Source organism: Phocoena phocoena, chromosome 11 (assembly GCF_963924675.1).
Source record: "Phocoena phocoena chromosome 11, mPhoPho1.1, whole genome shotgun sequence".
Lineage (NCBI taxonomy): Eukaryota > Metazoa > Chordata > Mammalia > Artiodactyla > Phocoenidae > Phocoena > Phocoena phocoena.
The window spans coordinates 5974075-5987559 of NC_089229.1; the positions used below are offsets into that span (position 1 = coordinate 5974075).

The 13485-nt window shown below is 58.6% G+C and overlaps 1 protein-coding gene across 2 annotated transcripts in view; it reads left to right on the forward strand.

Moving 5' to 3' along the window:
* Window positions 1-13485, forward strand: part of SCUBE1 (signal peptide, CUB domain and EGF like domain containing 1) — a 129876-nt gene that overhangs the window by 35653 nt on the left and 80738 nt on the right. For both annotated transcript variants that reach the window (XM_065886745.1, XM_065886746.1), the window contains exon 4: window positions 11135-11269. In XM_065886745.1, coding sequence (XP_065742817.1) covers window positions 11135-11269 — 135 coding nt within the window. The remainder of the gene's footprint in view (window positions 1-11134; window positions 11270-13485) is intronic.

Sequence of the window (13485 nt, forward strand, 5' to 3'; positions counted from 1 at the left end):
CCAAACCCATGCAGGCGTGCGCGCGCGCACACACACACACACACACACACACACACACACACACGGCAGGCATCCCACGCCCAGACACACCTCTCCCTGCGCTGGTCCTCATGCAGTTTAGGCAGAGGCTCCCCTGCCTCTCAGCTTGGTTCCCGATCCCTGGTCTTACCCGGTCTTACCACTTCTCTCCCCCTGGTTGGGCGGCTCCCTGAGGGCAGGCCTTGGCCTCATGCCCACTGCCTATCCCCTGCCTTGTTGAGTGAGTGAATGAATGGACAGACACACGTGGCTAATCCCCGTTCTCTCGGGGAAGACGTGGGCATTAGAAAGGTGACTTCAGGTGAGACGACTGCAGACACACTCTAGGGCGGGGAAGTCAGCAAACCGTGTGCAGAGTCACAGGGGTCTGACGGGGAATGATGAGCAGTAAAAAAGCTTGTGGCCTTTGCCCTGGAATACCACTTCTGGGAATCCATCTGGAGGAAAAATCCCTAAAATAAAAAGGGCTACGGCTACCCAGACATGTCCCTCACAGGGGAGTTTACTAATGGGGTGGAAGAGAGACAGCGCACCGAGGTGGGAGGGGGGTCCCTTACGGCCTGGACAGCGGCGGGTGAGAAGGGCGGCCAGGACTGAGCCCCAGCATGACAAGGGCACTAACTCAGCTTTCAGTGAAGAAGGGTGGGACGGTCACGTACAGGGTGATTTGTTAGCACTAGAAGAAACTCAGGATGTGAAAAAGGGCCGAAATACAAGATGTTCATGATTGGGGTTGTAGCTAGAGTGTAAATTTGTTGATCTTTTGTTTTCCGCTGTTTTTCAAAATTCCTTGTAAATTCAAATTTTGGAATAATAAAAGTCTTATTGGACAAGTGATAGGGACCCATGCTAAGTTCTCGAGGGCAGGAATGCTATGGAAAGGTCATGCCACAACCTGGGCTGGAAAGGGGCGGGGTAGGGTGGGGCTAGCCATGGGGAGGCACACGGTCCTTCCGGGGCTTCAGCCAAGCCCGGTGCTGCCTTTTCCACGAAGCTCCCTGGTGCCCACATCAGCCTCCACCTCTGCCCTCTTCCAGCCCCTCTGCCTGCTACTTTCTTGAACGTGTCAACCCTATTGGCGTAAAATCATGTCGCAGTCTTGCTGTGGCTGCATGACCCACCCAGTGCCTGGCAATGAGGGACTGCTGAGCGTGGGAAGGAACAGGCCGGCTCGCAGACAGCCACGTGAAGGAGCCATGGCAGGCTGAGCCCTGCCACGTACAGAGAGCTCCCAGAGCCACTAGTGGAGGCCGCTGGTGGGAAGGAGGACGGGAACGGGCCTCCAGGAAGCACCCACAGTAGCCTGATAAGTGGAAAGGCTCGCATTTTATATTCAGCAGCTTTGGAAGGTGGAAGGAAATGCTGAGTTTCATTGGGAAGATGTGATGCTTGAAGGTATGCAGAATTCCAGGCAGAACCAGTGGTGAGAAATTTGTGCTGGAAGCAAGGCATTTGACCTGGCCAGAGTCAGGCGTGATGGACCAGCCAGAGGACCTGTGTCCGTCGGGGCGGCATGGGGAGCTCCTGGGCCCATCTTGATTCTGTGGCATTTTTCCCAAGGCAATGGGAAAGACGTACCCTCTGCCTGCCCCATCCACAGGCCCGTGGAGGTCATCACAGCCAGCTGGGCCTGTTTCATTTCTGAGGATGTTCTCTAAGAATCCTGTCAGAGCATTTCCCCTTCTTTTCTTAGAGCGTCTTGCTTTGGTTCCAGGGCTTGGTTGGTTGGTTGGCTTTTGTCCCCTTCCCTCTTTCCAGTCCTGCATTCTTATCCCCATCAAAAGAAATTTTTAAAAACTCCAGTGCCTCCCATAGATGTCCAACCCGGATCGTGTTTACAGCTGTGCCGTCAGAGGCCCGAGGGCAGGCGGACAAAAGCGTCCAGTTCCCATGCTGGCTCCGTCACCCACACGCTGGTGACCGAGGGCAGGCCGCTCACCGCTTGGCGCTCCTGGTTATAACACTGCTGCTCCTGCCCCGGGCTGAGGCCGAATGGGACACTGTAATGAGAGGGGCTGCACAGAGCAGGGGCTCCAGGAACCGGGGGTTCCCTTCCGTCTCCTGCAGCCTCGTCTCCTGCCCACGCTAGAGAGATTAGAGGAGGAGCTGGTCTTGCCATAGACGAAGGGCAATGAAGTGTCATTCGGCAGGGCTTTCCACTGTCTCCAAACCCCCGCCCCCTCCACCCGCTCCTGAAGCACTACCGGTCAGAATGGCTTTTCTTCAGCTGAAGACTTTGGTCCTCATACTGGCGAAAGCACCCACAAAGCAGGAAGACACTTTGGGCTGTGCTGACTTACCAGGAGCCCCACGTGGCTCCGTTCGCTCACTGAGCCCCAAAGCTCACGGGCTGGCAGTGTTTGAGGGCACCTGTTCCTGCTCCATCCTGATCCCGCCACGAGCTGCCCACAGGCGGGGCTGTGCCCACCGCCACGATGGGGCTCACTGCTGGGCGAGGCTGAGGCAGGCAGGCATGTGAGCACAGCTCTTCTCCCACCAGCCCTCGCTCTACGCCCCGAGGACCCACCAGCCGGCACTCAGTCCCGTCACTCATCTAGAGCTGCCTCACTGGGCAGCCCCTCCAGGGCCACACAGCCCATCCCTGATGGGACGGGCCGGCAGCCAGGGCCTCGGGGCCAGAGCTGCCTCTCCCAGCCAGTTCTCAGTCAGTCACTCGGTCCGCAAACACGGATCATGTGCCCCGTGCGCTGTTTAAAACCCTGAGATACAGCCACACTCAAGATGTCCCTGTTCTCAAAGACTCTGTATTCTCCGGGGAGACAGAGAAACAATCACAAAGCAGACACCCGTGCGTGGACGTACCCGGTGACTAGCAGGTGTTTTGGCTGAAGCAGCTGTGGGTTGGGCTGCCACTTGCTGAGATGCAGAAGGCTGAGGGTGGGACCGGGCTGTGCTTTGTTCTGCTCTGTCTTCTGTTGTGGGAAGTGGAGTTAGGAGTTCGCCATGGGCCGTGTTCGGTTTGTCCTGCCTGTTGGACAACCAAGTACAGGCGCCGATCTCTGAGCCTGGAGGATGGTGGAGCAGGCAGGCCTAGAGGTTTGGGCAGTGTTGGCACGTTAAGTGGCTGGAAAAGCCATGGGACGGGGTGACATCTTCCAGGAACGGAGCCCAAGAGGAGCCCAGGCCTTATGGATGTGGCCCCCATAGGTGCACTGACCTCCTGGGGCCTGGGGCCACCCAAGGCTCCTTTAAAGGAGGGATTGTGCGTGAAATCAGAAAAAGTGATCCCACAAGGGTCTAGTATCGAGAATTATATATCTTATGTAGAACTCTTACAACTCAGCAGTGAAAAGGCAAACAACCCAGTTTAAAAGTGGGCAGAAGATTTGAATCGCCATCTCTCCACCATTAAGCAGCTGGCAGGCGTGTTCCCCCAAGAAGGGCGACTCCGGCGGTGAGCAGGCCAGAACCTACGTCAGGAGGGAGAAACTCCGGGAGCTGAGGCTGCTCTGCTGGGAGGCCGGAAGGCCGAGGCAAGACTGACCTGCCGTATAAATAAATCGATTCGATTCAATTCAAAAAAAAAAAAAGACTGAGCGCTCCCTTCGGATGCGCTTTGTTGTCGGTTTTCCAACTTGGGGGGGACTTTGCCATCCCCCAGAGGGTGTTCCCGCCTGTGACCCCTGGAGCACTCACTTGTGCTGGCTTTGTTCAACAGTTGTTAACATGTGTCGGTGGCCTGCGTGCGCCAGACACTGTGCTAAGTGCTTTACCTCCGTTATTTTCTTAATTCCCAAAACAACTCCAGTTACTGTTATCCCTGTTTTATAGAGAAGGAAACCAGGGCCCAGAATGGTTAAGCACCGTGCCGAAGGCCACACAGCAAGTAACTTACTGAATCTCGTACCCCAGCTGGCGTGACCTGGGGGCCAAGAGCCAGGAGCCGTAGGTAGTGGTCACAGGGGGACACCACGTAGGTTATTATAAGGTGGAGCGGCCGTCAGCTGGAGTTCGGCAGCAAACTCCTGGTCCTTAGATGTTCCTTGCTGCTCGGCCATCACTGGGAGACCGCAGGCAGCAGCTGGGATTGAAGGTGAGGCCCAGATGAGGGATGCAGTGACCAGACCCCGAAGGCCAGCACAGCAGCCTCAGCAGAGCTCTGGCCCGCCCTGGGCTGGCTCCTTGGGTCTGGGTGTGAGCAGTGGGCTTGCTGGTCTGGAAAGCTGACCCCACCAGTCACATGCCTCATCTCCCAGCGCCGAGCTGGGACTCAGGCCCAGCCCAAGGGGCTCGGCGTCAGAGCAGGGCTACGACGGGAGACCCTGTGTCTCCCACACACAGCCGACCTGCTGGGGGGCCAGGAGCCCCAGAGAAGGCGCCAGCTGATGCCCGGACCAGGAGGTAGGCGGGTCCCAGGAGACTCAAGTCACACCTCCTGCCTGCCGTGCCAGCACCTCTGACAGCTCGGGGAGCGTCCCGGATCTGGGAGAACCCAGGCCCCAAAGCTCTGAGACCCATGTGTATTTTACCCGGAATCTAATCCATCTGGTTCTCATTTATTTACACTTAACCCATCAAATGCAATTTTGCAAGAGCCGCTCGATAGCCAAGAGGACTTTCTGCCTAAGCCTCCCTTCTGAAAGGAGCCTCAGAAGGGGGAGGGCTGGGGCCTCAGCCCTCGGGGACCAGGAGGGCGTTCTCAGGGCTCGAGGTTGAGTTTGGTTTCTGAGATGGGCCAGTGCCTCTGCCTCTGTTCCCGGACCCGTGCTGGGAGCTGGGGTGCTGGGGCCGGGCACAGGGCCTGACACACAGTAGGCTCTTGGCAGCCAGGAGAACATGGGTGGGGTTCAGGCAGAACATAGAGTCTCTGTTTCAAATTGTGAGGCGTTCGTGGGAAGCACAAAGCAGCCAAAGCTGTATCCAGACTTAATTTTTAGTTATTATGAATAGCTGCGAACCTGGATTCTGCGTCCAAAATAGGACAGACAGTCAGCTATTAATAAAAACAAACACCGGCACCTTGGGCCAAGAAGCAGACCTCCTGGGCAAACCACAGGCCTGCCTGCAGAGGCCTTTCAGAAGCAGGCCGACCCGCGGCCCGTCGGTGCCGGCTCTGGGATGCCTTCTTGCTGGAAAACAGCCGCGTCCGTCCCACACACGGGCCCATCCCAGATAGGACCCTTCAGCAGCTGGCGGGAGTGGAGGCGGCCTTCTCCCTGTGAGTGGTGGGCACTGAACAGAAGTGGGCAGAAACCACAGCTGAGGTCCGTCTCTCCCGACCCCGGTGCCCGGACCTATGCTCTTGCAGGGCAGAGTGAGGCGGGGGCACCTGACCCCAGACCCCTTGTTTGGACTTGATCTTTGGTGCCGGGGTGCTGTGTCTTGTTCCGACTAGAGTCGTCCCAGTGGGCCCTGGGATTGCAAGGGAGAGACGAGAGGCCGGGCGATCCAGGAGCGTGTGGACGCCTGTAGGGAGAGGCTGAGGCCCAAGGCAAGGCTGTGCCCTGGGAGTAGAGGCAGGACAGACGGGCAAGGCGGAGAGGGAGAGTCACCAGGCTTGGTGACTGCTTGGGCGTGGGGCAAGCACCCGGAGGGAGGGGGCTTCTCAGGCCAGGGTGGCTGGGAGGGGGGCGGGCAGAGCCAGAGCGAGGCCCCTCTTTGGCCCTCCTGGGCGCCCTTGTCCCCCTCCCTCCCTCTCTCCCACCTTCCGTGTCCTCACTGTGCACCCGGCGTGGGGCCTCGGGCTGGGGAGCAACCTCCCAGGAGCCCAGGCCATATGTCTTCACCCCAGACGACATGGGACGATCTATTGCAGAGGGTGTCCCCAGCGCCACCAGCTGGGGCCCCCAAGGCAGCGACTGGCTGCCGTTCAGCTTCCTCCCCCTGCCAGCACCCTGGCCTGCCACCAGCACCCCGACCCAGAAGGGCGGGGGCTCCAGCAGTCCCAGACGCAGCTGAAGACAGGTCTGTGGGAGACGTGGGAGGGAGAACGTTATCCCGGGGAGGCTGCAGGCCGGGACCTTCCCAGAGGGTGACCTGGCTGGACCAGGCAGCCCACGATGAGCTCTGTGCCAGACCCTCACAGCACTGGAGCCTTTGGGGTCCTTTCTCCACACTCTGTCTATCTCTTCTGCTGCCCGTTCAAAGGGTTTCCCGAGAGGAGCCTCCTAGAGTCTGCCCCAGAACCCACGGGGCCTCCTCTCTGCTTTGTAGCCAAGTCCCTGTGCCGAGGAGCTCCCTGCCTTTTGGGAACGTTCAGCTGTGGTCATAAACAATGACGAAGGACCACGAGCTGCCAGCAGGATTCAGAGGTGGAGCGCTCACCCATCCCGTCCCACCCAGAGCTCGCTCAGGGAGCGTGGATTGTGGATCAGAAACAGGCTCGGCCTCCACCCGAGGCCTTGGTGGTTGGTGACACTCTGGCTTGTTGTCTTCCCCAGGGACTGTCCCCTCTGCCAGCAGGACTGGTGGGAGGGGGCCAGGAGGACCCAGACAGGGCTGGCTTTGCGAGCGCCCTGGGGGAATCTTCTTGAGGAGGGATGTGCAGGCCACAAAGCTTCCAGAACTCCTCTCCTGCCCAAGCAGCTGCGGCCCTTCCCCACCTGTGCCCCGCTCTGCACCTTCCACGAGACTTTGCTTCCGCATCTCTCACTTCTTGTTCTCCAGCCTCGGCTCCCATCACTTCCTCCACAAAGCCTCCGCCTCCACGCTTGGGTCCCTCACGCCGCCGGCGGCTCGCTGAGCAGGGGCTTAACCAGTGGTATTCACTTCGGGGAGTGGAGCACATAGCAGGTACTCAGTGTCTGCGGAGGGAATGAGCAAATGTGCTTCCGGTGGATTTCAAAGGCAAGAAGAACTTCTGTCTGGACCAGGAGGGAGAGGGCGTCCCAGGGAGAGGTGCACATGTGCGCGTGAAGGCACGTGTGATTGACGGGGGTGGTTTCAGAGAACAGCGGGCGTCGGTGGGGCGGGCAGAGAAGTGGGCAGGCTATGCAGAGCTCTGAATGAGCCCCTCGGCCCGCCCAGAAGGAACCGCCACGGCGCCCTGCTCCAGGGGACTGGCCTTGTGCGGTAGAGCTCCCTGTAACTGGTGTGTGCAGCGCTCGTGTGCCCTTCAGTGTGTCCTGCTCACTCCTGAGCACCCACTCAGCCCGACCCTCTGCTGGGTGCAGGGATGTGCAGGAGACTCTGGGCTGACAACAGCCCAGAGCAGAGACAGGATGGCCAAGCCCGAGGTCCGGGGCAGAGGAAGAAGGTTGTGAACAAGGGTCTGCTTGGTCTGGGAGCCAGGGGTCAGCAAATTCTGCCCGGCACCAGGAAGACTTCGGAGAGGAGGGAGCTCTTGCCCTGGGTTTTAGAGACGTGAGCACGTGGGCCGGGGGACGATTGTAAGAACAGATGCCCGGGGAGCTTACACTCGCCTCTACGATTGGGCTCGAAGGATCCTCACTCAGAGAAGCCACGTCACGGAAGAGTAGAGTAAGGGCTTTGGATCCAGTCTCCCCGGGCTTCCTATCCCCCTCCACCAGTTCTAGAGCACTGGCAAGTCTCTTCCCCTCTCAGCTTCTCATGTGAGAATCGGCTTGATAAGAATAACGCCCCCTGTGTGGGGCTGTTGTGCAGATGTATGAAGACAGTGCCTGAGCTCCCCAGCCGGGCCCTGGCCAGCAGTGAGGGCTATTATTTAAGATGACGAGGCTGCCAGCCCCACCAGTCAACGTGAATACTCATGTAGGAGGTGGGGGGCTCCCACATAGGGGCCCAGCAGAGCATGGAGCAGTCAGTTCCCCAGGAGAGAAGGAAGAGGACCGCGCGTATCTCAAGCACTCCAGGAGGGCTTCCTGGAGGACACAGTCTGGGTCCTTCCTGTGGACGAGGCCTGGGCATACCCTCGGCGGGCCAAGAGGCCGGGGGCGGAACTCAGGTTGCCCGACTCCCAGATGTAGGCTGTCTCCTTGCCACGGGGCACCTCGTATAACAGAATGTGCCAAGTCCGTGGGGACCGAGGAGCAGTGTGCGCTGTGCTTGCCAAGGAGCTAATTGTTTCCCACAGTGCCTGCCGGGCCTGCTCCGGGCCTCCAGGGGAACCCAGTCTGTCCTAGGCCGGCGGGCAGGCATCTCAAGGACCCAACTGCTTCCGTTGGTACCATTCAGACCTCACCGTGGGTCCCATTTGGAGGGCTGGGGACACAGGGGTGTGAGGGGTATGAGGCCAGTCCTCAGCCAGTCTCTAGAGAAGGTGGTGATGACTGCAGGCTACCCAAAAGAATTCTGAGACTGATTTCCTGCCCAACTTGGGGGAGGCCTGTGTTTGGGCCACAGTGGAAAAAGGGTGCGGCGCGGGCAGCCCCCTCTTCCCTCCTGCTTAATCTTAGGGCTTTATCGTTTGGGAGCGAGGGTGTGGGGTGGGGAGGGGGAGAATGTTTACATGGCTTCTCATTTGTTTCAAATTATTCGTCTGCGTTGGAGTCATTGTTCCCCGCTAGTGTAAACAGTGGCAAGGCCCAGCCACCCTGCCAGCTCACTGAGGCTTTGTAGGTGTGTGACGTCAGTGCCCTTTGGTTCCTAGCTTCCAGTGGGGTGACAGGGTGGGCCAGGCCAGATGGGGGGAACCGGGGGGTTCACTGATGATGGGGTGGAAGTAGTGTTTCCACACTATGAATTCAGCGTTTGAGGGCCTGTATCTGTTGCTTGTTTTACCAGTTGAACCTTTGCGAGGGCTGGGGAAGCCGAGGTACAGAGCAAAGAATCTGAGAGCCATGGGAAGAACCTCAAAGAGCGTGACTCAGCCTGCACTGCGTCCCAGGAGCGGCTCCCCGTGTTCAAACCTTATCGTTACGCGTGTGCCGGCACGTGGGCATCGGAGCCTCTGGCAGGTGTTATTGGGACAGAAATGGGGCTGAGCCGGTATGCTGGGACTCTCCTTAGTTACTCATGCAGGCTGGCCCCAGCTTCGTGTTTGCAGATACTTTCAGGGTGACACCCAGCTTGAGTTCGTTTCAAGAGCAGCCAGTTCTTCCTCACCTTAGTCTGAACGCACTTGCTGGTGTGGCCAGCTTAGCAGGGCCTCCAAAGGCGCGTGCTCAGGAGCTGGACAGCAGGTTTGAGTCCTGCCTCTGCTCCAAGCAGCTCTGTGGCTTTGCCCAGGTTACTTCAGCTCTCGGTGCCTCAGTGTCCTCATCTGTAAAATGGAGCCGGTTACACAGCCTATCACTCAGTGTTGCCGCAAGGACTGAGCGTGTGGGTGGAGTGAGGCCCTGTGCCTGACACACGACGAGCTCTCCAGGAAGGTTAGCTTTATGTTATGAACAGGACACAGTGCCTGGCTCAGAGCTGTTCATGGTCTGGTGCAGGCGGGGGCGGACACCGCTGGGGTGTGGAGGGGAGGTGCCCCCAGCAAAGGTGACCCTGGCACTGGGCCTTTAGGGAACCATCAGTAAGACTCGTTGAGTGTAGAAAGGTCTTCCGAAAAATCCCTCTCTATCCTTCCCAGCTTCCCCCGGAACCCCCTGTCAGTCTCTCAACAAGAGCCACCTTTACCGTTTTAGCTCTAATTGTTGGTGGCTTTTATAGTTCAGAGCTCTCCCTCCGTCCTGGCTGCCACAGGGCTGACATTTGAGCTTGCGGAAGAATAATGACCTGCCTCGCCGTCAGCCTCAAAGGCAGCAGTGTGGTCTCATGGGTGGGGAAGTGGTCTGTTGTCCCTGAGCCAAAGTAGGACCCAGCTGACATAGCGCCAGCACTGAGTCCTCCCCGGGTTCAGTGCAGGTCAGTCTGCCTGAGTCTGTACCTTTTCACATCCTTTTGGTGCCAGTACTAAAAGACGGCTGTGTTAAAAAGAACTGTTTAGGGGGCTTCCCTGGTGGCGCAGTGGTTGAGAGTCCTCCTGCCGACGCAGGGGACGCGGGTTCGTGCCCCGGTCCGGGAAGATCCCACGTGCCGCGGAGCGGCTGGGCCCGTGGGCCATGGCTGCTGAGCCTGCGCGTCCGGAGCCTGTGCTCTGCGGCGGGAGAGGCCACAACGGTGAGAGGCCCGCGTACCGCCAAAAAAAAAAAAAAAAAAAGAACTGTTTAAAAAGTTCAGTGCCAAAGCTAGTGAGTGTGTGTGTGTGTGTGCACGCCCATGTGTCGGGGGTCGTGGGATTGGCTCAAAGCAGCCAGTAGCTCACGTTGCCTTTGTGGTTTCATATATTTGCCTGTTAAAATGACAATACAGACACGGCACATTAAGGTTTAAGAAGCCGTTCTTTCATTAAACAAGCTGACAGTGTAGGGGGTTATGACTTGGGTAATTGAAACACGCTGTTCTGTTCAAGACCAGAGCTTCATAAAGACTCCTTTCAGCCAATAGCACCCTTTGTGCCAGCAGCCTCTGGTCAAAAACGAGTGTCGGCCCTGAGGTCTGTCTCTCCCGGAGAGTGGGAAAGACCGCTCGGCAGCTTTCCGTAGCAGTCTTGGCAGCCAGAGGTCAGGGCCTTTTAAAAACCTCCCCTTCTCGGGGCTTTTGAAATCAGTTCTCGAGGCAGAAAGCAGGCTGCCCTGGCCTCCAGCCTCTCCCTTGCTGCAAGGTCTGTACTGCTGGCTGCAAATCTGAGGTGTGACTGAAGAAAGGGAACGGTGGGATTTGGTTTGCCAGGCTCTTTGAGCCGGGGGTAGATGGTGTTAGTTGCAGGTCTTTCTGGAGAGGGAGGGTTAGGTGACATCAGTGAGAGCCCAGGTTTGGGAGGCGGACCACCAGGCTTGATTCCTGCCTCTGTGGGACCTTGGATAAGTAACTTGGCCTCTCTGTACCTCAGTTTACTCATCTGTAAAATAGACCCAGACCTAGATCTGATGTACAGGGTTTCTGTGAAAATTAACGGTGTTCATGCAGGTAAGACACTTAGAGTAGTGCTGGCCACACAGGAAAGCCAGGGCCAGCTAGCATCGCAGCCTTTGTAAGTGTCTACCTCTGTGGAGTAACGCCATGAAGTACTGCTGGAGGGCACCACCGTGCGGTACCACCGAGCGGTACCTCTGTGGTATCGCTCTGCAGCCAGGAGAACTGATGGCATCCATGTCCTTCCAGGTGACCACGCCTCACTTGTAGCTCCAGGTGTGATCTCTCTTGTCCCCTTCTCTTCCTTTTCTCACAGATGTGGACGAGTGTCAGGACAACAACGGCGGCTGCCAGCAGATCTGTGTCAATGCCATGGGCAGCTACGAGTGTCAGTGCCACAGCGGCTTTTTCCTCAGCGACAACCAGCACACCTGCATCCACCGCTCCAATGGTGAGTACTGGCTCGCGCTGCCCAGTCACGCCCCCTCCCCCGTGGAAACAGGTGGCCTCTGGGAACCCCCTCTCTGCATCTTGATCCTGGGGGCCTCAGGGTCAAGGCAGGGAACTCTGGTGCTGGCCTGAATGGCTGTTGTGTGCTTCTGGTGTCGGTTCTGCAGGGACACCTCCCAGCTCCCGCCCTCTGCCCCTACAGCAGGGCTGTCGGTGTTTCTGGTGTTCTTATGTGGGGACGAGATGGGGCCGCAGTTGGGAAGATGTGTCCGGAGAAGCTATTTTCCGTTCTGGGCTGGGGGCTGGATGTGGCTAGGAAGAGTGGGGCCGCATTCCCGACGGTCCCCTTTCCCTGAGCGGGGCTCGAGGTCTGACCGGGCCGAGGGCTCGTTTCTCAGTCTCTTGCGTGTTCACTGGGTCACCAGCCAGCAGAGGGCCTTTGGGGTCAGGAGCCGGCTGCTAGGCCGGGTGGGATGGCAGGCCAGCTCGGGGCAGTGCAGAGGGTCAGAGGAGGAAGACTCCAGCCAACTGGAGTGCCTGGGGAGCCTGGGGACAGCCCCAGGCTGGGACAGAGCCCGGCCTCCAGCTGAGCCCAGCAAATGAAGGCCCTCGGTGTCAGGGCAGTGGTGGTCAGTTTGGGCCCAAAGCAGCAGGGCTGTGCAATGGGACAGCCGGCCAGAAGCCAGGACCCACATGGCTTCCAGGCAGAGGGAGCAGCATTCTGGAAGGCGTGGAGGCACATCCTGGTTAAGAGGCTGTGCCCTCTTGCGGCCTGGCTGTGCTGTAGATGCGGAAGGAGGACCAGGCGGCCCCATGGCTCCAGCCTCAGCCCCTCGCCGTTCGCTGACCCTAGACAAGGAGGAGGTGCTGGAGGGGCCCTGTAGGGCCTCCTCATCTCTGGTCTGTGGCACGGTTCACACTGAGAGGCAGCGAATAAAAAGGGCGGGCGCTGGGCTCCGGGTCCGACAGGGTGTGAATCCAGCTCCGCCACTCCCTAGCTGGGAGCCCTCCCTCAGGCGGCTCTGCAGCTCCGAACCTCAACTTCCTCATCTGCAAAACGGGGGACCCGGCAGGGTCTTTGGAGGATAGGACCAGATCCTGGGAGTAAAGTGCTGGCGTGCGCTAAAGCTCACAGAGGCTGTGAGGGGAGACTTGGGCGCCCTGGGCATGATCCTTATTTGAAAACAGTTCCTGAGATAGAAAAGCAAAAAACATTTAAGAAGTACAAATCCCAGGGTAATTAAGCAGAACCAGTCTACCGGACTCCTTAGAGCTCTTAGTGTTTGTTTAGGCGGTTTCCTCAAAGGCAAGACAGCCCGATAATCCCCATCCCTGCCGGGTCCCCAGAAGGACGGAAAGGCCGAGCTCCGAGGTCCCTGGGCACCTGTTCCAGGCGCGTTGTCCAGACGTCCACGGCACTGTAGAAGGCCTCCCAGCTGTGGGGCTGTGGAGTCGAGCTGCCCAAAGCGAGGACCCTGGCTCCACACTGAGTTTTATAAAAAGCAGATTTATGAGGAAGAGTGTGAGTGTTGGGGGTGGGACAGGAGTCCTGCTCTCATCGGGGAGAGGGGCTTACTGGGCGGCGGCTGCTCTGAGCCAGCTGTAACGTCCCCGACGCCGGGACGGCCGGAGCCCCCGTCAGCCGGGCTGTGTGTGCCCTGTTCCTTTGAAGAGCAGCTTTCCCGCGAGCGGGGCTCCAGGTGCAGCCGTGCCCCCCGTTGAAAAGAGGGTGAACGGGAAGGGGGAAAAGAGCATGATGCAAGACAGTGGCCGGTTTGGAACCAGGTCCTGGTTTGGCCTGTGAGCATGGGTTGTTCTAAGGACGTTACAAAGCAAACCTCAGCATCGGCCGGCGGTGGGGGGCACGATGATGGGGGGGGACAGCGACAGTGGCTGCTGTGAGGTCACACGCTTACTCTGAGCTGGGCCCTCACAGCAGCCTGGCGAGGCCAGGGTGTTATGACCCTGCAACAGATGAGGACCCTGCCCAGTCAAGTTAGGGGACCTGCCTGAGGTCATACCTTAGGGACACGGCAGTCAGGATTCCAGCCCAGGTCGCTAGCTGTGACATGATGAGGCCGGTAAGGAAAGAAACCAGGGGGGAGGAACAGACGGAAATAGGCAGGCGCTGAAGGCCTCTTTGAGGAAGCCACGTGTGAGCTGAAATGGAACGAGAAGGGAGAGCAACTGTGAGGCCAGGTGGGGTGTGTGTAAAGG